The sequence below is a fragment of the Pygocentrus nattereri genome, chromosome 28 (assembly GCF_015220715.1).
Source record: "Pygocentrus nattereri isolate fPygNat1 chromosome 28, fPygNat1.pri, whole genome shotgun sequence".
Lineage (NCBI taxonomy): Eukaryota > Metazoa > Chordata > Actinopteri > Characiformes > Serrasalmidae > Pygocentrus > Pygocentrus nattereri.
In genome coordinates this window covers 17738804-17766346 of record NC_051238.1, presented here as the reverse complement: position 1 = coordinate 17766346, position 27543 = coordinate 17738804, and the positions used below count along the sequence as shown (strand labels likewise).

Genomic DNA, 27543 nt, shown 5'->3' with positions numbered 1-27543 from the left:
CAAAGTAGTCTAAGCAGGTGGAATTTTCTGATGATTCATATCTACACCCAAGAAGACAAGGGTGTGATTTGTCTCATGCAGCCCTAGAACACTGAGAATGTTTGTTTTGCACATCGCACATTGCACAATGGAAGGAGGGTTGGAAATGGAGGAACCGCAAAGAACCAGTTCAAATACAGTGTAATGAGAGAAAGAAAAGGGTGATCAAATGGAGGAAATATTGTGTAATATACTGTGATAAATTAAGTTACCCTTGTGTGGTGTCCGTGGGACACATTTTCAATGTTTACCAAAAGAAAAAATGAAACAGTTTATTATTATTTCAACCTCAGACTGGCCTTTGCTCATTTTCTGTGAAGAACATATAAACTAACACATGACTTCACTCTGTACATCCCCTACACGTTTATATATCACATGGTGTTCAAGTGAACACATGGGAAGTAAACATGTGTAGGTGCTGTGTCCTTGTGTCTGTTCTCCTCCTACATGGCCTGCTGTTAGCGTGTGTGTGTGTGTGTGTCTGTATGTGTATTTCTTTGTATATGTGTGTGTGTGTTGAGACAACTTGGACAGGCTGCTGATTGGCTACAGTTGCTAAAGGAGAACCCTCCACTGGCCATTTGTGATGTTTAAACATCTGGTATTTTTACAATAATTGCTATGGCTTTATTGATAAAAAAAAACAGTAATGCAGTGGGTCCACCAGACCCACTGAGCAACAAAACATGAACAACACACAAAACCTGAACATGCTAAACTCAAAACCACAGGTGAACATCGAACCTCAGTGCAATAGCATGATCATTTGGTGATTCCTCCACCAAGCACAAACAAAATGCAGGTGTATAATGCTATGTAGCTTTTACACTTGACAAGCCAAGACAGTCAATTTGACTGTTTTGAATAAACCTCAATATCTACTGTTCCCTGATATTTACTAAATTAGTGGATATTTTAATATGGTACTGTTATGAGCACCAAGTCCGGGGTGTTTTTATCTCACAAGACCATTAGCATTCATTTTGACTACTAGATCTAATACCGCTTTTTCCCCTCGCCTCTAATAAGTTGGATGTTGTTTTAGCAGTGGAGCAGTCTGGCATCTAGCCCTACGTCATCTGAATGGTGATAAAAATCTACAAAATTAGTCATTTCATTTCTTAGAAGTACTCCCTTTTACTTTAATTGAACCGGTACTAGCTCAACTACTCTGACGTGCAGTATTTTACCATAATAATATCAACAATAACAATCACTAAAATAAACACATTTTTTGTTTTGTGAATTTACATTTTGTCATCCAGTTATTTTGTGTGACATATCCCAACAATACAAAATTATTCTTTGGATTTTTTTTGCTGACACAAAAGTCATTACAATAAGTGCAAAATAGCTGAGACTTAATGAAGGTGCAAACAAACAAGAAAGTATAACAGTAAATCATCATGGAATCAAAGCCTCTTAGGTGACTATCATGTACCTCCACTAATCTGCTCTGTTACTGTACTGTAGTTACACAAAAATATTCCAATGATAAGTGCTACTGTAAATGCTACATTCACCAGTGTTGAGACACCAAGGTACATGGACCTGTAAGAAATCTGAAAAAGGGAAAAAGGAGAACACAAACACATATTATTACAAAGCAGCAAAGTAAAAATTTTCAGTAAGAGGAATGATTTACAGGGAGCATAGCATCTCTTGAACGCCAGGATAATGAAGCAGAAAGTTGCTTCATTACTAAACAAAATTTATCATAGTGTTGTAAAGTACACCTTTTACCCACATACCACAGAATTTTACACCAGTTATAGATTGTCACATTCTAGTATAAGCATGAGAGGATTTGGTGGGCAATGAAACGTCCATCTTACCCTCTGACTGATTTGTCCAGGCTTCTTAGATGTAAAACCTAAGTACATGTAGAACAGCAAGTCAAATGCGAGATATGCAGCCATCAAAATGAGTAGCCATGTACAGATCTTACACTTCACAAGCCCAACAAATATGGCAGCCGCTATGAAGAGGAGAGGACAGAAAGAAGAGTGCAAGGTTAATGAGACTGATCATGAAAATGACTTTGCAATCTACAAAAATTCACAAACATCATTTTTGGATTGTGAGACGTAACAGTTAACAGCCAAATTACTGCTCCTGGCTTCAGCTGCTTTGTTTAATCTATTAAGACCACAGGCTGCAGTACAATTTAGTGAACATCTACAAGACAAGGAAGTGTGTGCAGTGGTGAAAACAAATGAATGTTAAAAACTCTAAGGTATTCTTACTTGTCAAACAAATGTTTGCAAATGCAAGCAGTCCAAAGGCCCAGCACAGTGGTCTCCTTCTGAAAAAATTGGAATGGAAATGGTAAAGATTTGATTAAAATATAATATAGACTAAATGCCCAAAAGTCATACAATGTTTCTGTTACGGGACAGCGGGGAGGCGGACCCAAGTGCAGAACTGAAACTCCACAAAAAGGGGTAAGCAGAAAGGGTACAAAGGAGCCTAAAACAGTAAAAAGCGTAGCCCCGAGCCAGGTTTGAACCACCACTGTACAGATGAGCAGTCCGTGACATTACGGCTGCGCCACCAGGATGTACAAGTAGCCTCCGTTGAAGCCCTTCAAGGAAGGGAGAAAAAAGCACGGGAACAAATGTCAAACAAATGAAGTGCTCCAACTGACATGCTCAAACAAAGGCTTAATTGAAAAAGGGCGAAAGTAAAGAAATGATCAGGACACAGGCGATTTTGGAAGGTCCACCTTAAGTTTTGCAGGTTTGTTGCTCAATGAGCTCTTTTCTTTTCCTTTCTGTTTCTTTTTTCCTTTTTTCTTTTCTTTTCACTGAATACCATACCAGTTACCCCTCTATAACGGCGTAACAAACATTGCCGTTTGCTGCCACCTTAAATAACGGAACTCCCAGGTCTATCAGATTAGTCTGATTAGTCCGTGGCGCTTTGCTGCCGTTGCCCTCTGCTGGCAGCAGGCGGTGCAGGCTGGATGCCTTGTGGCCGACGCCCTCTGAAGGCAGCAGGCGGTGCAAGCTGAACCCTTACAGTTTCTTCTATATTAAGTGTATTAATAGGGAGCGTGCAATGCCCCCCACCCCCATTTGCTGCTGTAACAGCCTCTGTTTCTTTTGGAAGGTTTTACACTAGATGTTGAAACATTGTGTGAAGATTTGGTTGTGTTCAGTCACAGAAGCATTAGTGAGGTCAGGTACTGATGTTGGACAATAAGTTCTGGATCATAAACGCTTTGCAAGGGAGATTTGGCCAGGGAGATTTGACAAGCTACTCTGTATATAAAAGTTTTCACCCCTTGAAAGTTTTCTTGTATTATGATCATTCACAGTAAATTTATTTTATGTATTTTTTTACACATATGAACAGAAACAGACTCTTTCATGTCAGAGTGAAAACAGACCTCTGCCAGTTGATTTAACCCCTTAAATGTCCAGGGCCCACCAGCAGGCATAAAGTTTAATGAGAATTTTCAAAGTTATTGTAGTATATGTACACCTGTTTATGGATGGTTCAACTTCTGGTGAGTCAGTATCATGGCATAACCTACACTAAGAAGAGAAAAGAATACTCCAACAACTCAAGGTGACGTGATTAAAATCAGAAGTCAGGGAAGGAATACAAAACAATTACAAAGTCACTGAATATCCCTTGGAGTAAGCTAAATCAGTCAGTAAGAAATGGAAAGAGTATTTCACAGCTGTAAATGTGCCAAGAACAGGTCATCCACAAAAGAGTGGCCATGCAAGAAGAAGATTAGTGAGGGAGGCCACCAAAACACAACCACAATTCCAATGAAGTTGGGACGTTGTGTAAAAAGTAAATAAAAACAGAATACGATGATTTGCAAATCATTTTCAACCTATATTCAATTGAATACACTACAAAGACAAGATATTCAATGTTCAAACAGATAAACTTAATTGTTTTTTGCAAATATTCACTCATTTTGAATTTGATGCCTGCAACACGTTCCAAAGAAGTTGGGACAGTGGCAAAAAAAGACTGGGAAAGTTGAGGAATGCTCAAAAAACACCTGTTTGGAACATTCCACAGGTGAACAGGTTAATTGGAAGCAGGTGAGTGTCATGATTGGGTATAAAGGGAGCATCCCTGGAAGGCTCACAAGCAAGGATGGGGTGAAGTTCACCACTTTGTGAACAACTGTGTGAGCAAATAGTCCAAGAGTTTAAGAACAATGTTTCTCAACATGCAATTGAAAGGAATTGAGGGATTTCATCATCTACAGTTCATAATATCATCAAAAGATTGAGAGAATCTGGAGAAATCTCTGCAAGTAAGCAGCAAGGCAAAAAACCAACATTGAATGCCCGTAACCTTCGATCCCTCAGGCGCACTGCATTAAAAACTGACATCATTCTGTAACGGATATTACCACATGGGCTCAGGAACACTTCAGAAAACCACTGTCAGTGAACACAGTTCGTCGCTCCATCTACAAGTGCAAGTTAAAACTCTGCCATACAAAGCGAAAGCCATATATCAACAACACCCAGAAACGCCGCCGGCTTCTCTGGGCCCGAGCTCATCTAAGATGGACTAATGCAAAGTGGAAAAGTGTCCTGTGGTCTGACGAGTCCACATTTCAAATTGTTTTTGGAAATCATGGACATCTGTGTCATGGACATCTGTGTCCTCTGGGCCAAAGAGGAAAAGGACTGTAGAGATTGTTATCAGCGCAAAGTTCAAAAGCCAGCATCTCTGATGGTATGGGGGTGTGTTAGTGCCCATGGCATGGGTAACTTGTGAAGTGAGTATCTGTGAAGGCACCATTAATGCTGAAAGGTACATACAGGTTTTGGAGCAACATATGCTGCCATCCAAGCAACGTCTTTTTCAGGGACGTCCCTGCTTATTTCAGCAAGACAATGCCAAGCCACATTCTGCACGTGTTACAACAGCATGGCTTTGTAGTAAAAGAGTGCGGGTACTAGATTGGCCTGCCTGCAGTCCAGACCTGTCTCCCATTGAAAATGTGTGGTGTATTATGAAGCACAAAATTCAACAACAGAGACCCCGGACTGTTGAGCAACTGAAGTTGTACATCAAGCAAGAATAGGAAAGAATTCCATCTACAAAGCTTCAACAATTGGTGTCCTCAGTTCCCAAATACTTATTGAGTGTTTTTAAAAGGAAAGATGATGTAACGCAGTGAAAAACATGCCCCTGTCCCAACTTCTTTTGAACATGTTGCAGGAATCAAATTCAAAATGAGTGAATGTTTGCAAAAAATAATAAAGTTTATCTGTTTGAACATTAAATATCTTGTCTTTGTAGTGTATTAAATTGAATATAGGTTGAAAATGATTTGCAAATCATCATATTATGTTTTTATTTATGTTTTAAACAACATCCCAACTTCATTGGAATTGGGGTTGTAACTAAGTATAAGGAAGTAAGAGGTATAATAAATGATTGAGTACAAGATACATGGTTTACTTTTTATCAGTTTAAATGATAAATATTAACATGATAAACATATTAACATATCCCCACAAGCACAGCATTGCAATAGTGAAAAAAATATTCCTATTTGCTGTATAGTCAAGGCTCTTTGATTAAAGATAATTGATCATTTATCTTTACAAAGATATTATTATTGTTTATGACTACTTTTATGAATATCTGTTTTAATTGAAATGAAGAAATGAAGAAGTTTTGGGGCAGCTGTGAACTGTGATTTATAATGGTAAGTTACTTTCAGATAGAGTCATATGAACAAGTTTGGGCGCCTCTGGTCATATGACATATTTTGTTGATTTTCTGAGTGAAACTAGGTTAACACATCCTCTACAGTGGACACAATTCTGCACATGTTAATGCACAATTTAAATTAAATATATATATAAAAATGCCATGTTTCAGTCTGTTCCCCGTAAAGGATGTGCTCATTTTTTGTTACTTAGAAAATCAACAACTATGTTATTTGATCAGAGGTGCTAAAACTTTTGCACATGACTGTATAGTGCTAGAGCATGCTTGGATTTAACATTTCTTTTTGGCATCTACCTTTTAATCAGAAGGCCTATGCAAACATGGAGAATTAGTGAATGTCTATGGAAGGACAGCATGCAGTTTGGATTTGGTTGAAAGAAAACAATCAAAATGACAGCACAGGGTTGGGCAAAGTAACAGTAAGACAAACCTGCCTGTTTCTGTAGTTTTTGATTGTGAATTATCCCGTGTTGACTATGTATTTGCTGTTAACAATGACCATGATGGCTGGAAAAGCAATAAACTCATCCCCTCTTTTGTTACACCATCTTGAAATGAAACATTATTTCCATGTTATATAATTGCAGTGTTTTAACCCTCTTTAAACCAGTGAAAGGTTCTGTAACTTTTCATTTTATAGTGCATTTAAACTTGTAACTTGCAAGTTGTAGTGAATAGTAGTGAAAGAGTTCAAGGCATGACTCACAACTCATGACTTGGTCCGTTGAATGAAAATATCACTATCACCTGGCACAAGCTCAGAAACACTGCCAGTCCTGTCAAAACTTTGGCTGCAACCTACACATACGCAGACAAAGAGACCTGTTCAACAGCACCGAATTTTCAGTAGAAGCCTACAATACACAATCAAGGAATAATAGACTACATTAAATTTGATTGACAATGCTGCTTAAAGGACCAGCAACTCAAGTGGAAATAATAAAAAAAATCTCTCTGATTCTAGAAATTTATGACCTGACAATCATTAACCAAAGTCAGATTTGTAAACAATAAATTCTTGATTATATTTCACTATATCTTGCCTGTATTATATTTCAAAATGGGAATTACACCTCATGTAAATACTGTTAGCATTTGTTAGTGCTGTGGTGAGGTGGTGGTAAAATGAGACAAATCATGTAAGAACTAATGCGGTTTGTAGTCTGATGCCAAACACTAACAGATCTGAAGTTCATTCTTACCAGTTCAGTGAGTATCAGCGAGATGATGAAGGCCACTAATGAAAGCAGCGAAGAAAGAACAGAGGAGACCTGTGAAAAGATTAAGCTGTCATTAGATATGATCATTGTCATGTGTACAAATTTTTCATTTGTTTGAATGGAACACCTTGGTTTTTTTTAACAGTTAAATTGAGACAAATCATTTGGGTTTAAATGCTTGGATAAAACATTGTCATCCAGATTATACACTAAATTCATACCATATGTTACTAAAATTAAAGGTGAAAAAATATTGGTCAGGTCCTCCAGGCATCTTACCTGCATCACAACAACATTTCTTCGCTTTCTGTGTTCCATCAGGAAAGGGAAACCCTCAACAAGAAACAGATAGCTGGCCAATAGCAGGATTAAAAGACAGTTTCCTCCAGGCTTACACTATAACACACAGATAATGCTCTATCACATTGTAGTCATATGCATGTCCAACATATTAGGTCAAATCTCAATTTTTTATTTATTTGGTTTTTTTTCACATGACATTTTATGCATATTTTAAGTCTATGTTTATTAATTATCTACTACAACTATAAAAATCTAAATTATATGTATGTTTATAAATCAAAACAATACAAATAGTAAAAGAAATCTCTTATTTAGATTTTAAACATTTTTTGGATTTCACCACAGCTGGACATAAGCAAGAATGATGGACAGAGCAGGTTGCAGGAATGCAAAGCAGAACTTCGCATGCATACTATTTGAAAGCCACAATCACCAGCAAAGAATGTTCAGATTGTCATCTAAACCTCTCAGTCTTTCAAATCTATTATCAAAACTCTGCTGTCCATAATGTGAGCAGATTTTTTCTCCTCCCAATATGTAAATTACTCAGACATAGCCCCAGCTCTGGCTGGCTTTTAACTGTCCTTTTGTTGATACATTTCAACAGCAGTTGGAAACAGAGTTTCTCTTTCTCTCTATTAGCATTTTAGTACATTGTCCCTAAATGCACCTGCGTCAGAAAGCACTTTAGTAATTCCAGCTTGAGTTGAGTGAAATACATTTAATTGGTTGGGGACTCCAACCAATTGGGGTTGGGGTTGTGATGTTTTAAAACATCAGGAAAGATAAATGCATATTTGCACTTACGCACTGCAAAGGATTGCTGACTTTAGTGCATGCGTCATTGCTGATGCACAGAGAAGAAATGTATGCAACATGAAAGCACTGCATTTGCACAAAAAAAATACCATGCACACAAGCATTATGAATTATTTAAATCTTTTAGCAAAAGGCATAAACATAAAAAACAAACACCAAAGAAAACAAACAAGAAACCACACACATGTGATTAAAAAAAACATTTATCTGCTTACCACAGATAGGTCTGACTTATCAAAAAAACTGCCTGTAAGAAATGGGAGATGCAGCAAAGGTCATGGAAACTGCATTACTACACCTTATGATATATAAACAAAGACTCTTTATGTAATCCATTACATAATGTGTTGTGCAAATTAGCCTAAACAAGTCAATCTTTACTGGGTTGTACTGCACATTTCAATGATCATACATACTATTACATAGCTGATTATATAAATCAGTAAATCAGTAAACTATAGATGTATACTGCATCTTTAAAAAATACTTTTAAAATGTCCAGAGGTATTTCACCATTAGCCATCATTCTACTCATGTAGCTAACAGTAAAGGTGCTGTCTTTATCTTTCACATATCTTTCCATGTTTTGTGCAAAATAAATAGACCAATGTAATACTGCTGTCAGAACATAACCCAGTATCTCCATTTTTGCTGGCCCAAAAAGACTGGGGGGGGTGATATGTACTTATATATGTACTATGTATATATATATATATATGTACCCCACCAACCATGAGGCATGGAGATGGGTACAGAAGTAACAGTGATGAGTGCTGACGTACTACCTTTTGTTGTAAAGGGTGCTGAAGACGTTGATGTTGTGGTCGATGTTTTAGATGTTGTAGATGTTGGTGGTGTTGTAGTTGTTGTAGATGTTGTAGTCGTTGTAGGTGTTGTAGTTGTTGTAGGTGTTGTAGTTGTTGTAGGTGTTGTAGTTGTTGTAGGAGATATGTCTTTTTTAGCCCAAAAACTATCCATGTTCTCAACAAATGTAGCTCTGGAAAGTCATATGAATGACAGTAATCACATTAAACAAAATCACAATTTTTTCAAACGCACATATTTTTTTTTCCACCCACTGTACTGGCTGAGTAGTATGAACTGTTAGCAATTAATTTTGCATGATGGTTCTTGATACCTGAAGAAGTATCGTGCAGTGTTAGGAGCGCTCCATGAGACCCTTACTACAGTCTTTTCTTGGTTATTGATTTGTGTAACAGCTCTACCCTGGATAAAGGAAGAGATACATTTATATACATATATAACATATACATATGTTAAGCAGCTTTTTCATCAGTCTTTTAAAATAATCAGTGTTTGTGCAAATTTCTTTTAGAATATTAGGCATAAGAACTTATAAAAATTAAGACATTTTTTCTTTCTTTAGTCAGTTAAAAACCTACACATGTTGACTCTTCACCAACAGTCACCAACATTTGTAAAAACTTTGCTTATGTTAATCTAATTTTCTCAATTTTTAATTAGTTTTAACATTTATGGGCCTTTTCTTCTAATTCACATCAAGCAAGGTGCCCAGGTCACTACAGCTGTGTTCAAAATATCAACAGGGTGACATGATGTGGATAAACACATTGCGATCTGTATATTGATACAATGATGGCTGCATCAATATTTATTTACATATTTTTAAATAGGTGAAAAAGATACTGCATTAAAATGTGGACGTGTAACCTTTTCAACATCCAACATGTGGCAAAGATGTGTTCTAATAATGTCTAATAGTTATTATTATTATTATTTGTGGAAATGACTGCGTTAGAGAAGGAAGTGCTCCATTCAATGTGTTGTGAATTCAGAAGAAATGGAGCCCAGTTCATTCATTAGCTTATTATACTTTCACAGATGTGACTTAGGTTGCAGTTGTAGTGAGTTATAAGCCTACCATGCTGTGATTAGCACTTAGCTGTTTGCATGTGGGTTACATGTTCATAGTGCTGTTAAAAGGGTTATCTATACGTTCCCAGGGTTCTATGTTTTCTTAGCCTTTTAGTTTCTCATTGAAACTGCTAGAAAACATGTTTATATATGTCTACATGCTGCTTCCAAATAGATTCTCTCATTTCAACACACGTTGACTGAACGTTTCAGTGAACAAGAATGAGAAGATATTTTAAATGTACTCATCTTAACGTTGTTTGAATTTACAACAGTAACAACATTGTAAAATGTTATTAAAGTTGCATTCCTGCTAAAAATGGAGTCTTTGAGCTCTCTGATGTGCAACATCTACCCTCCATTTCTGTCAGCCTGCTCTTTTTTACTCTTATACAATCTTATGTTTAAGGCTTGTTTACACCTTGTATTCATGTGTATTTTGGTGATCTGACCACCTTCTGGTTTCACTTGACCACATGAAAAGCAAGGTGTAAACACTACAGAATACAATCAGATCACATCACAATAGGAGGTGGTGTGAGATGGATCTTTACTGCATTCAGATCAACTGCAATGCGTTTTTGTTATCTGTATACAATTACGTGAGCAGAAATGTGACTGCTGAGCACTGACTAGCAGGTGAGATTTTAAATAAGGACAATAAAGATGGAGGACACCCCAAGATGAAATTATCCCCAAACCAAAAGCTTTCATGCATTCCAAGAAGATGAAGCCTCCAAGTCGACCTTGTCCAGTAGTATTGTAACAGAGAAAATAATAAGCCAAGGCAAAATGTAAACGACATATGTGCTGGCAAGTTTTTTATGCAATAAAAGTGCAATCGGATCTCATCTGGTTACACTAGAGATACATTTTGGTGAAAACTGTTAATGGAATCTGGCCAAAGTTAATCTAGATACCATCCAGACAAGAAACATGTTAATGCAAAGTGTAAACAGGTTCAAAGTTGACTAAGCCAGTTGATCACCTCATTGAGGCTAGCCTAATTGCTGAGGCAAAACATGCTCATATTGAAAAATCTGCTCTCTTATCTTCCTTGTTTGACCTCTAATGACTCTTGTGATGTCAACCATGATCTTGGAGATCCTTTCACAGTTTCACTTTTGTTGAGGTATGATGTAACATGCATAGAGCTCTGGGAACAAAGAGCCCTTGGTACATAGACTGATGGAAACACATATGTTTTAGTTCAGTATTTAACAGGGAGTGTACCTGTGCGTCCTATAGGACTCTGGAAATACGTTCACTGTGTTCAAGATGTGTATTTTGTCTTGGTATTGTATTTTACCCTGATACATGACATGTATCATCATGTTGCTGACAATACCCAGCTCTACGGGACACTCACAGCAGCGCCATTACAGCTCTGGAGTCTGCTGATGGTTGAGTCCAACAAAGAGAATACACCCTCAGGTGGACCATCGTTAGTTTTTCTTGCCTCCAGCATGAAACCACGGAAAGGTCGACCCACTGAATTAGCTGTGAGGGACACTGGGAATGATAGATGAAAAAATAACATTATTTTTTAAGAATTCTAAATTCCAATTCCAATATATCAAATGTATTTACTGAATACTTGTTGTGTTACTCTGGTTTTGTTCTGTTAACAGCCAGAGGTGTTGCCTCATACAGAGCAAAGCAATGAGAACAAAATATCACATTCAGTCAATACTTCAAATTTGTAAAAACAATAAACAAAAAATATGGCCATTGCATACTATTCTCCTAAGCCTGCAAGTTTTTTCTCTTAGAATTTGATAAAAAAATTGATTAAAAAGAACCACAACACCTTATGAAGAGGCCTTTACTGAGAGTAAAGAGAGAATAAAGATCATAATAAATAATAATAAATAAATAATAAATAATAAATAAATCATAATAAATCATAATTCAGTCCATCTCATTTTGGCTGGGTAAAATAAAAGACTCTGATTCATAAGAGAGACTGAAAAAGAGACTCACCAGTAACAACTGTTCCCAAAACTGTGATATCAACATAATCAGGATCAACTGTAAACGGATTTGATGCTGGATCCTGACTGGGCTGTCCATCATGATCAACTGCCATTGACTGACAAACATCTTGATTGGCATCAAAATTGCCATCACTGAAACATTTCACAAATGGTAATGCGGTTCCTCCCAGGTAAATGAAAAGCAGAACTGTGTACATCTAAGGAACAAAGAAAATAATAAGACATTGTTTAGATGAAAGAGAGATTCACAAACAACCTACTTTAAATACTTCTCTTTACAAAACCACCAAAACAAATTAGCACAGGTTTAAATAGAACAATCATTCCGCTCGCGACCCACTCAATAGGGCAAATTCATCACTAAAATAATAAATTCTGAGACAAACAGTTTGGTTAAAAAAAAACAATTACAATTTTTTTACATTAATTTATCCATTTCCTAAAAGAAATGTCTCAATTCATTTTTCATTATCAGCTGGGGTCCAACCCAGGCCACACATTCATGTATGAATATGCTTCAATACTACAACAATAGTTTTCAGTTTTGGTTCAATTATTCTTCCAACTAATCAATTAGAATTTGTATAAGATGTTAAAAAGTAGCCTATAGCTTCCCGCCCATTGTATTTCTGTTTTACCACACCATTTTTTTGGCTATCTCTCTTTTATTTCAACTGACACCTCTTTGGGATCTGAACTTCCAGTCAAGCTATCAAGATTAGCGTGCACATGCAAAGCTTGATTATCATACTGTTTTTGCACCTGTCGTCATTCGCACAACTATCCTTTGTATGGCACCTGCAAAACGCCCACTACCTGTTTGGGCAATCTACTGCACTAAACACGTAAATGAGCTCTCGTTATTTGGTATTGTAAATTAGGACCTCAGTTGTACAGTTAGAGCTTTCTATTATATATTCTATATATTCTAAACAAAAATGACAGAGGACAGCCCATTACAGTGGCCCTGGTTTAGTGAGTGAATCAGACATGCATAGGAACTACAATGTCTGGCTCAGAGAGGAAATCAACAACTGTTGCAATGGCTTGTGGCCTTGCCACATTCCTTGGTTTTCAGTTAATTTCAAGTCCACAATAACATTTGATTCTGTTAATGATTGTGTCTTACCTCTGCTAATGGAGCGAGTCTCTATCTGCTGCATTTCTATTGCACCGTAAGTTACCATAGATAGTCATTTCAACACATTTCGTGGTAGAAAAACAGAAAACCGACTGACTCCCACTAACTTATTTATAATACAGCTGTTATGAAAAGGAAATCTCTGGAAACATCTTGGAACAATCCTAAGATACACAGTAAGGAAGCAGAAGAACTTAGCAGACAGACACTTAATGGAGGTAAACTAAGTCCATCTTGTAAATATGCATAGGACTCATTGCAACACGCTTTCCTTGTTCATTTTGGTTTGTCTGACAAACACAGATTAGCAGTAAAGTACTTCCCCCTTCTAACAAAAATACAACTACACAAGCATCTCACTCCTAGCACTACATGACAGTGCAACAAACATACAACTTGACAAACATTATTTCCTGGAGGACTTTGTTCTTCATTTTTGTCAAACTTTTTCAGCATTCCAATCTCTTGCCCACCAGCACAAACCATAGTAACAGAGTGGAGTGACAATACAGAGAAAGATCTATTGCTAACATTTTCAATTTGCCATATTAATAAAGCAAGTTAGAACAGAATACATTTGAAGATTAAACTGAATAAAAACTTGCTTGCTTTGAATATACAGTATATATAATAAAACACAACAAAACACTTGTGATAAGAATTTTACTGTCTTATAAAAATGTTATGTTGTTGTTTGTAATAAACTACACGCAATAAACAGGTTATGCAGACATTACATTTTGCTTTAAAGGAACAAAATCATGACATGTTTAAAACAGCCAAGCAAAAAGTATTTTTTAAAAAACTTTTAACCACTTGTGTGTTTTTCAGCTACAGAGGGACTGAAGAATTTTTCATAACTTCTCTAGAAACACTGTACTACATTAATATTATTTGCATATTACTGCAAAAGGAAAGGGAGTCACAAACTCATCCTTCAAATTATGATCATATGTAAAACACTTTTGTAAATGTCACGATTAGCCCCTCCCAGTCCTGTCCATGTGTTGGTGTTGTTTTGGTTTAGCCACTTGTTCTTTGTTTTGGTTTTGTAGTCCAGCCCCCTTGTTTAGTGACTCCGCCCCTGATTGTTCCCACCTGTTTCCACCTGTGTCTTGTAATCCCTTGTTGGCCCTGTTGTATTTAAGCCCTGTGTTTGCCCTTTGTCTTGACTGGTCTTTGTCTGAACTGTCTGAACTGTTTGAATTGTTTTTTGTTGGATGTGTCTATTGTATTCTTGTGTTGGGTTCTACTTTACACTACTTTTTACCATTTACCTTTTTAAAAAATTCTTAGGGGGGAAATGGAAAATGAAACATATTGAGGCAAGTGAATGAAACGGGGAATACTACACACTACACATTTCTGGCTGTATATCTCAGCAAAATTCTGTACAAAGTACTTCAATATGTTTTTTTGCCTAGTCACATTACTGTACACAAAGAGTAGGAACACAATGAAGTTCAGATTTGGTAATTTATTATAACATCAAAATTACAGTCCATGGTAAACAATGGTACAACACACATACAGCAGACAGGTAACATGGTTTAAATGAAGCTACAAATTTGATAGTGTTCCAAATTTGACAGTATTTTTTTCATTAAACTGGGCCGATACACTGCAACAAACCATTATGCGCAACTACATTTCTACAGAAGAGTTAGAATAAATGTGGCATTCAAGCTACAAGCTTAAATGTCTTAAATGTCACTTATGTGTCATGTGGGATAATTATTGCAATTACTCAGAGTTACGGACAGGAGTAGATGTATGGTTAGGTAGGTTAGATTTGTTTTGTTTTGTTCATTTCTTTGGCACCGTCCACCATCCACCTTTGTGGCTGGTAGGACTTTATTAGTTATTGTTTTTTCATATTGAATGTTTTATTATTCTTTGTCTTTTCTTTTGATGTATACTGTTTTGCTCCTGTTATGCTCCTGATATGTGCAGTTACCAGTGGAAGCAAAGCAAAAGTTTTGATGTAAACATCGCTATTGTGTGCTGGTGCCCTTCCCCCATTCCTGCTGTACATGCCATGTCATATTACTGACTGACCGGTCAACCGCGACAACGGGGAAGACCCGCGGCGGAGGAACCTGTATCTACGTAAACAAAGCGTGGTGCACGGACTCTGTTGTAGTGGAAACCCACTGCTCTGCGGACCTGGAGTTCCTGACCATTAAATGCAGGCCCTTTTATACGGCTCGTGAGTTTAGCTGCATCGTCGCTACTGTAGTCTATGTGCCTCCTGATGCTAATGCTAACTCGGCTATGGAGGCTCTCTGTGCTACCATCAACAAACTTCAAACTACATACCCGGACGGAGCCTTTATTGTAGCAGGGGACTTCAATCACACTGATCTAAAATCTGGATTACCAAAATTTTATCAGAATGTCTCCTGCACCACAAGGGGACAAAAAATTTTGGATAAAGTTTACACAAACGTGGCTGATGCATACAAAGCCACACCCCTCCCCCACCTCGGACTTTCAGATCATCTTTCTCTGTTTCTACTCCCCAAATACAGTCCAGTCATTCGGAGGATCAAGCCTACAACCAGAACTGTAAAGATCTGGATGGATGGGGCTGACTCCTTCCTTCAGCACCAGTTCCAGCACACTGACTGGAGCGAGTATGCAGCCCGGGCCACCACGGCCTCACAAATCCACCTGGACACCTACACTAACTCTGTCCTGGAACACATCAACAACTGTGTGGACAGAGTGACAACACAAAAGACAATAATAATATTCCCAAATCAGAAGCCCTGGATGAACAGAGAGGTTCGCTCTCTGATCAAAGCCAGAGATGCTGCCTTCAGGTCAGGAGACCGGGAGGCTTACAGCTTGGCCAGAGCCAATCTGAGGAGAGGAATATCCATAGCCAAGCACTGCTACAAACAGCGGATCGAGGAGCACTTTACCTCCTCTGACCCTCGGCGTATGTGGCAGGGCATACGCACCCTGACAGACTACAAGCCACCGAGCACTGCGCCATCCACCAACAGTGCTTCACTCCCTGATGAGCTGAACCACTTTTATGCTCGCTTTGACCGGGGTAATAAGGTGACATGTTTAAAAAACGATCCTCCACCAGACGATAATCCACTTGAACTTTCCAATTCGGATGTCAGTCGCATGCTGAGCAGGGTGAATGCACGGAAAGCAGCGGGCCCTGATGGTGTACCTGGCCGTGTGCTAAGAGCCTGTGCTGAGGAACTCTCGGGTGTCTTCACACACATCTTCAATGTCTCGCTGGCCCAGGCAGCTGTCCCATCCATCTTCAAGTCTGCCACCATTGTGCCAGTGCCAAAGCACTCAACTGCTTCAGCCCTGAATGACTTCAGACCTGTTGCACTCACCCCAATCATCTCCAAGTGCTTTGAAAGACTAGTTCTTTCCCACCTGAAGTTCTGCCTACCTGCTACGCTGGACCCACACCAGTTCGCATATCGGAGCAATAGATCCACTGAGGACGCCATCTCCACAGCACTACACACTGCACTGACCCACCTGGACTGTCAGAACTCTTATGTGAGAATGCTCTTCATTGATTTCAGTTCAGCATTTAACACAGTGATCCCGTCCATGCTGATATCCAAGCTCAACCATCTGGGCATCAGCACATCACTTTGCAACTGGATTTTGGACTTCCTGACTAACAGACCCCAGTCTGTTAAATTAGGCAATCTCCATTCATCACACATCACCCTGAACACTGGCGTTCCACAAGGCTGTGTTTTGAGTCCGATACTGTACTCCCTCTTCACCCATGACTGTGTACCTGTTTATGGCTCAAACACCATAGTCAAGTTCGCAGACGACACCACGGTGATAGGCCTGATCACAGATAATGATGAGACGGCCTACAGGGACGAAGTACAGCATCTCTCCTCATGGTGCCATGACAACAACCTGGCACTCAACACGCACAAAACAAAGGAGATCATCATGGACTTCAGACGGACTAGGAACCAGGCTCACACCCCGATCTCCATCAGTGGAGTTGCAGTGGACCAGGTGTCCAGCTTCAAGTTCCTTGGTCTCCACATTTCCAAGGATCTCACCTGGTCCTTGAACTCCTCCGTCCTCATCAAAAAGGCGCAGCAGCGCCTTTATTTTCTACGGAGCCTCAAGAAAGCTTACCTGTCTCCCAGGATCCTGGTGAACTTTTACCGCTGTACCATGGAGAGCATACTCACCAACTGCATCTCTGTATGGTACGGCAGTTGCTGCGCTGCTGACCGCAAAGCACTCCAGCGGGTAGTAAAAACGGCGCAGCGCATCACAGGCACCGATTTACCCACCATCGAGGACATATACCACAAACGCTGCATGGGCAGGGCAAGAAACATCATCAAAGATGTTACCCACCCAAATCATAGACTTTTCAGCCTCTTACCATCTGGCAGGCGTTACAGGAGCCTCCGCTCCCGCACCAGCAGGCTTAGGAAAAGCTTTTTTCCTGAGGCGGTTATCCTGACGAACGCTACACAGTCACTTTAAAAAACTGCACTTCCAACACCTTCTGCACTGATGATATACTTCATTCATACAACTTTCATTTGTATTGCTGCTCCCTGATCTGTACAGTATCTATTACATCTACATGTCTATATTTGTATATGCATGTGTATATAATAACCTACATTCATATTACTGCATATCTCACTTTATGTATGTGTTATGTATATATGTATATTATATACTATATATTCAATATGTACATTCCTGTATATAAACATAATACACAGATAGATAGATACATATAACACTGCATATATAACACTGTATATTTTATATTGTATGTCTCATATTTTATATTACATATTTCACATTTCACTTATACACACATGTATATAACAGTTATATTTATGCACTGGTCACTGTTACCACCGCACTTTATGTAAATAATGTTATATATTGCACTTCTGGTTAGATGCTAACTACATTTCATTGGCCCTGTACTTGTACTCTGCACAATGACAATAAAGTTGAATCTAATCTAATCTAATCTAATATTATTTTGTTACTCCTCCTCTCCTCCACCTAGCTACATCTGAGGGGAACGTAACACTCAGTTTACCAAGAATGATCATAAGTTCAGGCTCATTAATTGCAATTTCCCCTGGGATCAATAAAGGAATCTGAATTATCTGCCTTACAGAAATACAAAAGGGAGACCTCCAACATTCCAGACCTTGAAGTGAACTCATGGCTGTAGTGTACAATTATTTGAAAAAAACTCTGGAGTTTTTAAACAGTATCCACTCTAGACACTCCTACCTTGCTTGCCTTTGTCAATTTAAAGTCAGTGACATAAACTCATCTCTTGATGCACAGTTTGTTAGTCATCTATATTCTTCATGATTGGTCACAGGACACTGTTGGTTGGATATTTTTGGTTGTTGGGCTATTCTCAGTCCAGCAGTGACACTGAGGTGTTTAAAAACTCCAGCTGCACTGCTTTGTCTGATCCTCTTGTACCAGCGTAACACACACTAACAAACCAGCACCACGTCAGTGTCACTGCAGTGCTGAGAATGACCCAGCTTCCAAATAATACCTGCTCAGTGAATATATTTTGCTATATGGACCGAGGAGTATTAATATCACACCTTAGCCTGAGTGAGCAGAGCACCTGGACCACAATTGGGCTTAGATCAGGGGTGCACAACTCCAGTGTCTAGTACATTGTGGTGATTTCCCTGCTCGAACACACCTGATTCAACTGATCTATTAAATGTTAAGTGGGTGTGGTCAAGTGGGTCAACTACCAAACAGTACTGGACACCAGCCGGCCAAGACCGGTGTTCTAACAATTTGTCCTACCCATCGAGTGATCCTAATTAGTATGTGCATATTATTACTATAGTGCAGTAACTTAAAGTTTCAAACGTTTTATTGTGTTTTAAATGTTAATTCAGTACAGACTCAATCATATACAACTTTTGGATTCTGAATGTTCTGCAATTTTATCAAAAGCATTTCAGCTGCATTAATTGCAGTCAATGTTGAATTTTGAATCTAAGTAGTATTTTAGCTGCATTACATCCTCAAGTAAAATCCAAAGTTTGTGTGTCATTACTGAAACTTATCACTGCTGATTAAATGTCAAATGTCTAAAATGTTATCGAAATTCAAAATGTAAAAATAATGTAAATCTGACTCACTGAGTGTTTGATGGATTTAAAAGTTGCATTTTGATCCAATTACATAAGACATTGTCTTTTCTAAACTCTCATTTCTTAAATTAACATTTTAGAAGGTTAAAGATCTATCTGAACCTTCATGACTGCCAATGTCTGATGATTACTGAACCTCTGTCATCAAGCTGACTAGCTATATCAGTATACAGATATTATCACTTTTTATAGGTAAGGCTCAATACTGTTAGGACAGTTATTGGCAAGCACATTTTAGCTACAGGTTCATTTTCAAAACTAAAGTGGTGTTGTATTTCTAACCATAATTTAGAGCAACTAACACAATCAGACGCTGTACACACTGTTTATGGAGCTACTGACGTTTCATTGACGGTGTCTATTGTTAGCATGAATAATAAAATCTGTATTTAAATGCGTTGAAACGATTTGGAGGAAAACGAACGCGTGTGCATGGATGTAGACGTGGTTTAGAAGTGCATGCTTTTAGATCTGATTGAAAAACTTGTCTCAGTTCTACGTTATTAACGCAAAAAGAGCGATACGTTAAATGTCACCCAAACTGCCAAAGCCAAGGTGCGCGCCACTCTCTGTGGTCGCACTGTCATGAATATGTAAGTCCTTACTGGCTACCATAGTCCGATCAAATGTTATTAGACGAACATCGAAAACAAAACTAACTTCACCGCACGATGTACAAAACTACGCAGTAAATCGGCTAATTTACTTTCTAAAGATGTGACTCTTGTACTGATATACAAACACAGAGTATATCATCACGTCATGTAGCTCCGTGACGGCAAAATTACTCAGTCTAACACTCAGTCAACAAGCTGTTAATCTTCTCACTAAACATTCAGCACGAAAGCTGCCTAAAACGTTTCGACACAATTTTCTATATTTTTAATAATAAGTGGCTCTAAGTGACTGGAAAGCAAAAGAAGAAGAAGAAACGTCGTTTACCTTCACACCCCAGTGTGTCTCGCGTTCTAGCGGCGTGGGGGAGTGGGCTGGAGTGTAGGTGCGTCACGGCACAGGGAAGTTCTTTAAGACGGAAATCTGGCCAAACAAGATCTTATAATTAAAACAAATATCCTTTTTTCAAACATTTTGTTATTTTACTTTTTTATTTAAATATATTTATTGGCCGGATTTCCCTCCCATTCAAGAGTAGCAAATATTTTTAAGCTTGAATCTGACAGTAGCCTGCAATAAAACAACAAGCAGTAAATACAGAAACTTTCAGGCAAATATTAAACAGTGGAAATACTGAGAATAATCCTGAGACACACATTAAAGAGCGTGTCGACTTACAATGCAATAGACAGTGCTTTAAAAGTGCCAACGAACACAAAATGAAGATAATTCTATGGCTGCTGTGCCACCTGCTGGCGTGGAAATATGACGCGTCTTTTTTTCTACACTCGTTAACTTATACATTCTGCTCTGCTCTGTATTGTTTAACAGGCATTGTGGACTGATGAAGCTATACTCTCATTCCATTTTAGATGTCACTATCTTAAATTAACAGGCCTGAGGAACCAAGAATAATCCCTGTGATCTTTGTCTGACTTTTGTAACAGGTACTGAAAAGTTTTACACACAGGAGGTACAGCTAGAGCTTTCATTCTGAAGGTGTTTCATAAAACGATTTATTACGAAAACAAGTAAGCTGATCTGGTAAAGATAATATTAGTTATGTGATAATGAAACAGGAATATGCACAACCAGCCTTCTAGGCTTCAAGCTGCACAGGCTATTATAATATAGTGCAGTATTTATTTTTCAGAGATTTTGGTGTTTTGTTTCTGGGCTCCAGCACATTGGACTTCAAATATAAAAATGAGTTAAAAGTGCATAAAATAAGCTTATAGTGTTTCATTCAGGAGTGGAAAGAGGAATCAGAGAATTACAGCCTATTTCTGGGACAATAGGCTACTCACTTGTTTACTGGCCAGCTATAGATCACTGTATTATTAGTTTATGTACAAAGGAACTAAGAGAAGGTTGAGTTGATTCCAGATCTGGTATTTGTATCTGGAATGTACTACTGTTGTCTGTCAACAGAGACACTAAAGAAGCTTCAAAGAAGCTTTAGTATCTTTAAAGCAGATTATGTGTAAATCAAATGAATCAGTTTTATGATTTCTTATTCATTAATGTTAAATCAAAATATCAATATCGCCATGGTCAGTCTCTAAGCACAACAAAACTAGATTTTAATTAAACAGGTGACATTTGGGCAGCAACAGTAAACATAAGAGTTAGAGGAACTTTCTTAAGCCTGTCTTTGAGGAACGTGTGTGATTCCACCAAGCCCCCTCTGATGGGCACAGCGGGGTCTTATCATCTCTGCAGCAGCCTTCAGCATGAACACACTTTTGGCATCTTGGCACTTGGAGAAGCACAAAGCACAAAACAACAGTCTACAAAACAAAAACCATCATGAATGCTAACTGTTTAGATTAAGTCTTTTTGCTGCTATTTAGAATGTTGTTGAAATGATGTAGTGGCTAGAGATGGGCCTTTTAACCATTCTTGTTAGTCTGTATTTTATGTTTTTATGAAACTTTTTTTTTATTTAAAAGGAATACAATTTTAAAGTCATTAAAGTTATTAAAATGACAGTAGCCTTCAGTGACAACAAGCAGTGGGTAAAAAAATACTCAGAGTAATGCTGAGACAAATAATAAACAGTGGAAACATTGAGAATAATCCTAAAATGGGAGAGACATTAGCACCGAGGCCCATGGCACAGGGGCCTGATAATCTTTGCAGATACTGACACATGCACACCCATGACTCACAGAAAGATCTAATTTCTTAACAAATGACCTCCCTAATTAGCTTCCATCAACACTACACAGACAGAACTGTCATTCTGTTTATCTCCTTCTTGTCCATAATGCATCTTAAACATGATAACTGTATTCAAACAGACCCTTCACACATAGCAGGATGATATTCATTACTTAAATTAAAATCTTAAATTCACGGTCTAACATAAATATCTATGTTGCTAGTTAGTGGAGCGGCATGCCTTGAGAGCATCAAAGTGATTTTAAATTTTTGCTTCTTAATCTGGGTCTAGGAAACAGACATTGTGACCACATGCCTGAGGCACCCTAACTGAAGCTGTGTAAACAACACCTAACACTGGGACATTAAACATTATCAAAGTAGCCGTTAAACATTAAAGAATAGAGTGTAACAGACTGCACTCAATTATGAAGTAACATTGAAGTAAACGAAATCACAGATTGTGGAATTCATAGAAGAAGACAGAACAATTCTGCTCAGAAATAGTGTTTAAAAAAGCACATATAGCAAATTAATATCTGATAAACTGAACCCAGTGGAACATGTATGATAGTATTTGTATTGCTGCAGTGGCACCTACTGAAATGGATTTGCAATACTTGTCCTTCTTTTTGCTTAATCTTAGTCTGATGAAAGGATAATAGACTAAACAGCAGTGTAGCTGCCAAACAACCAACTCAGATGGGAACTCAGACGCTGTCTTGTTAATTTGTCCTTTTATTGTTTATTCACTGTCCTGTCATGTCATTGTCCAGCCATGTGTTCAAGCCTGGGTGCAGAAAGTAAGTATTAGATTCTAACACATCTTGTTATTGTTTATTTATATCATCCCACATCCTCCCAATTAATGCCATTCTGTTTGATATTTAATGAAACATAGACAAGATAGTACACCACAAAACTTGTTGGAACTGCAAAACTGGCTGTCTAGTAAAGCAGCATACTGCTTGCTTGATAATCTGGCTGATTGTAATCATTGGAAATGATGCTATCAATAGGTAATCAAGAAATCAAAATACACCTTTTAAAACCGATCTCACAAGTTAAATTATGTCATCGTTAACAAAATTTATTTTGGGAAGCGCTTTTGTTTCATTGTTTTCATAGGGTGAAAAGTTAGGACTGTGGGCACTGGAGGGAGCCACACTACTTTGGTCCACACTGAAAGTAAACAATGAATATTGCCACTGTTGTCTCCAGCTGTGTCCAGTGTGGATAGCTGTTGGTGACCACATTGCCTGACCATCCTGCATCTCCACAATTAGCAACCCTCGCGTTCATCCAGCTCAAAACCCACTAACTCTGTCCTTATGTTTTTTTCCCACATTGCTTTCCCACACTGCTTTCTTTGTCTCTTTAGCTCCCTCTTTTAAACTCTCTTTTTCTCCAATTTAAAGGTGTAGTCTATAGTCTATAGCAGTGGTTTTGGACCATTTTGTCTTCTGTGTGTGTGTGTGTGTGTGTGTGTGTGTGTGTATATGTGTATGTGTATGCAACACACCCCTGAAACATCAAGCCACTATTTCAAATGTGTTGTGCTATTTTTATGTCAAAGTGCACGCATTATAAAGATATTATAAACTTTATATATAGCATTATAAACTGCACAAATTTGGCCTACATAGTATGTGTGCTAGGAGGAAGCTATCACTGTCTAAAAAGAACATCAGGGCAAAACTAAAGTTTGCTGATGAATAAGACTGAACTAGGCATTCTGGAACAATGTGCTTTGGGCAGACAAGTCAGAGATAGAGCTGTTTGACCACAAGGTCAGAAGCCATGTTTGGAGAAAGCCAAAAACTGCACTTGATCAGTAGAACCACATCAACTGTAAAGCATGGTGGTGGAAATGTTATGGATTGGGGCTCCTTGTAGCTTGTAATTTTGGAATCAGTCATGTATTGTCTTTCCTACCTGAGGGTGCTTGAGAAGAATGTGAGGCCATCTGTCAAAAAAGTTTAACCCCTTAAAATCCTAATTATCTTATTACATTCTGAGGGTTATTATTCAGTAATTACAGGAGCTCCGATGCAAACTGTTTGAGCTATTTTGTTATTTTATTTGTGTGAAGATCCAACACTGATATATCCACATATGTCCAAAAAAAGCATTTCATGGGGTGTACATACTTTTTCACAATGCTGTTTCTAAGAGCTAATAAACAGAAATCAAAACTCACAGGTCATCAATACTTAAATTATTTAAGACAGTGAGTTTCTGTTTATTGGAGTTAAGAAGTGTGACATCTGACAACTGAAAATTACGTCTGCCATTAAAGCACTGTTTAACCAAAACCCCTCATGTCTGGGTTAAGGGGTTATGTAGGGGCAGAGAAATTAACAGACAAAACTGGACTATGACCCTCCTTTGCCCACCTCTATGCTAGTAGGTGTTGTGTGGTGTGGAGACTAATGGGTAGTGCTGGTCCTTACAGGAAAACAAGTTAGCATAGTTATTTTATTTAGCATTTGAGAGTAACAAGGTCTTCATTATAATATAAGGATTAGAAATAGTTTTTTTCATTCTTGGTAATGTAATTGAGTAATAATTGAAATGTTCAGTATCAATAGTAGAATATGCTGAGCCTTCAAAGAGCACCTTTTTAAAATGTGCATCTATTGGTGCACTATTATACAATGGACTTCATACTGCATACTGAAAATGACCTTACCTACAATTTTCATTAACTTAGACATCAAGAGTATGGCTCGAATACTAGCTTTAGAGAACTCCTACGCAGTACAGTATCTTAAGTGAGTAGTACATTTTAATGCACTTATACATGTCTTCACTGATCTGATATGGATCATCTGTTTGTCCCACAGGTCAGAAGCTGATGAGAATATCTGCTTACTTATGTCTTATCTTTTTGTAAAACAGGTCTAACATAGGGGGATGGAATTTTAGGTAGTTCTGCAATTTTAGGTAGTTAATTTAATTATTACTAAATAAATATGTATACAGTACTGCACAAAGATTTTAAGCATCTAAGAAAATTTTAAAACAATTTACCTCAGCAGTGAGTTTATCACAGAATAAATTAGAATAAAGTCATATTCATAATTCAAATAAACATAAAAACAATAAAAAGTAACAAGAATTTCTTCGCTCCAGCTCCCCCAGTGACCCAGAAGAATAAGCGGCTTAGAACATGTGTGTGTGTGTGTGTGTGTTCCTCAATAAGCAAATCGTATTTAGCATTTAAAATTCTAAAGCTGGAATTAACATTAATGGTGGTCGGCATGTTTAGAGGTCATGCTTATGGCGAGAAGGCAGCCACTCTGCTGTGGTGCAGACACAGGAACAGCCATATAAAGTCAATCTCATCTCTTTAAGGTAATTTATTCTGTTATTGTTGTTCTCCTTTTTATCTTTTCAAACTCTTGTTAAAATGTGACAGGCATGTCAAAACACAAGCAAGTACCATAACAAAACTCCAAAGCAAAATCATTTTGGTGAGAGAAGCTCTTTAAACTTTGGTGCTAGTGACAGTATGCCACAGGTTAGAGAACATGCAATCACTGACAAGCTGGCAGAAGTCTGAAGTGTGTTTGAAGATGCAGGGATGCAGCACGCTTGGGTACAGTAACTAATTACATTTACTTAGTTACTGTCAACCACTGGCCATTTGAAACATAACCACCGTTTATGCAAATTTCTTTCATTAGACATATGCAGATATGAACACGAGGTTCTTAAATTAAATCTCAGCTCTAAACTCAGCTCTTATCTCAACACTGGCATCATAAACTGTAGTTTAAATTACAAAGGGCCTGTTCACACCTTGCATTAACATGCACTTTTGGTGATCTTATCACTTTCAGGTTTTGTTTGACCGCATGAAAAGCCAGGTGTAAACACCCCCTGGACACACTGTGATCACATTATGAACGGATCACTCAAACCACATCCAGAGGCGATCGGACTCGGAAAAGGTTCTTGACTACATTTAACATGTGACACATGATTGGAAATGTGACTGTTATGTGCTGACTAGAAGGTGAGATTTTGAACAGTGGAACTACAACCCCAATTCCAATGAAGTTGGAATGGGGTTGTAGTTGAATTAATTAAAAATAAACAATGAACAATGAATTTAAAAAATTAATTGAACAATGAATTCAAAATGAGTGAATATTTGCAAGAAACAATAAAGTTTATCTGTTTGAACATATCTTGTCTTTGTAGTGTATTCAATTGAATATAGGTTGAAAAGGATTTGCAGTTCATCGTATTCTGTTTTTATTTATGTTTTACACAATGTCCCAACTTCATTGGAATTGGGGTTGTAAAAATGGAGGACACCCAAGGCTGAACTTACCCTTAAACCAAAAGCTTTCATGCACTCCAAGATGATGAATACCTCCAAGTCAAGCAGTAGTCCACAAGTATTGTGACAAGGAAAAAAATAGTGCCCGCTGCCTCGAAATTCACAATTTTACATGCTGTCATACTCTTTAAGCATAGGGGTACCATGTGTGTTTTCCATTCTTATTTTCCTCATAGATATGGATCACATGCTTAGTACTGTGGGGAAGTTTCGGTTGTACTGGGAGGGGTTTTGTTTGTTGACTGTGTCTTGGACTTTGTGTCTTTGACTGTGTCTTGTGTCTTGGATTGTGCCTACATTTACACTGCTATACTATGTGGCTCTACTGCTTCTTAGACCACCTCCTGAGGTGTTGTGAGAGATCAGATTGTATCTGTTTTAAATGCCTCTTGAGCACCTTTACACTTGTATTGTTATGTGGCTTGGCCTTTTCCAGATATAATCCTGACACTCAAGACGCATAAAGTGATCAGGTTTAAATAGGTGCAGAAAGTTCACTTTTGCCTTCATGTGCTCTGAGCAGGAACTTAGCATTATTTAGAAGCTTCCCAGCATTATTTATTCATTATTCTTGGGTTATTAGTAAACATTAATGTGAAGTGTAAAGTAAACATTAATAACAAAAAATCATCATCATTCATAATACATGTCATGTTGTGAAGTTATTGACAATACACAGCTCTATAGGACACTCTGCTAATGGAGTCCAGCACTGAGAATACACCCACAGGTGGACCATTGTTAGTTTCTCTTGCCTCCAACATGAACCACGAAAAGACCGACCCACTGAATTAGCCATGAGGGACACTTTAGCAATAAAGGAGTTAAAAATAAAAGAAAACGCATTTATTATTTATTTTTTTATAAATCTTGTGTCTAAATTTCCAGCAGCAGCAAAGGTTACTGATTACTTGTTGTGTTATTCTGCAAGCTCTGTAAGCTATGAGCACTGATTGGTCTGACTAACTGACTTGGTGCACTATTGCCAGACTGAATCTGTGGAAACCTATAAAATTCAGGATGGTTTTCACTAGGCAACATGCTTTCATGACTCTTCAAATAACCACAACATCTGAGGAAGAGG

At 37.9% G+C, this 27543-nt stretch overlaps 1 protein-coding gene across 4 annotated transcripts; it reads right to left on the bottom strand.

Moving 5' to 3' along the window:
- Positions 1-591: 591 nt before the first annotated feature.
- Positions 592-26550, bottom strand: LOC108425029 (putative ferric-chelate reductase 1). Of its 4 annotated transcripts, none has more exons than XM_037535587.1 (13): positions 26451-26550; positions 20273-20368; positions 11988-12198; positions 11374-11516; positions 9247-9335; positions 8894-9105; positions 8324-8355; positions 7266-7382; positions 6969-7037; positions 6473-6564; positions 2289-2347; positions 1878-2020; positions 593-1604 (listed from the first exon to the last, which is right to left on the bottom strand). In XM_037535587.1, the coding sequence occupies exons 3-13, from the start codon at positions 12196-12198 to the stop codon at positions 1476-1478; spliced, it is 1296 nt and encodes a 431-aa protein (XP_037391484.1). In that variant the 5' UTR covers positions 20273-20368; positions 26451-26550; the 3' UTR covers positions 593-1475. The 4 variants fall into 4 exon arrangements, 3 of the variants coding, with proteins under 3 accessions (XP_037391485.1, XP_037391484.1, XP_037391486.1); XR_005129784.1 differs by lacking the exon at positions 593-1604 and adding an exon at positions 6201-6314 and having other exon boundaries at positions 1979-2020; XM_037535588.1 differs by lacking the exons at positions 20273-20368; positions 26451-26550 and adding an exon at positions 19319-19326 and having other exon boundaries at positions 592-1604.
- Positions 26551-27543: the final 993 nt, after the last annotated feature.

Excerpts from the sequence above, each read along its gene's own strand:
- LOC108425029 (XM_037535587.1), bottom strand. The coding sequence starts at position 12,198 with ATGTACACAGTTCTGCTTTTCATTTACCTGGGAGGAACCGCATTACCA. Across the intron at positions 11,517-11,987 it reads TTTGGGAACAGTTGTTACTG|TGTCCCTCACAGCTAATTCA; the intron begins GTGAGTCTCTTT and ends TATCATTCCCAG. Across the intron at positions 6,565-6,968 it reads CGCTGATACTCACTGAACTG|GTTGCAGCCAAAGTTTTGAC; the intron begins GTAAGAATGAAC and ends GCGTATGTGTAG.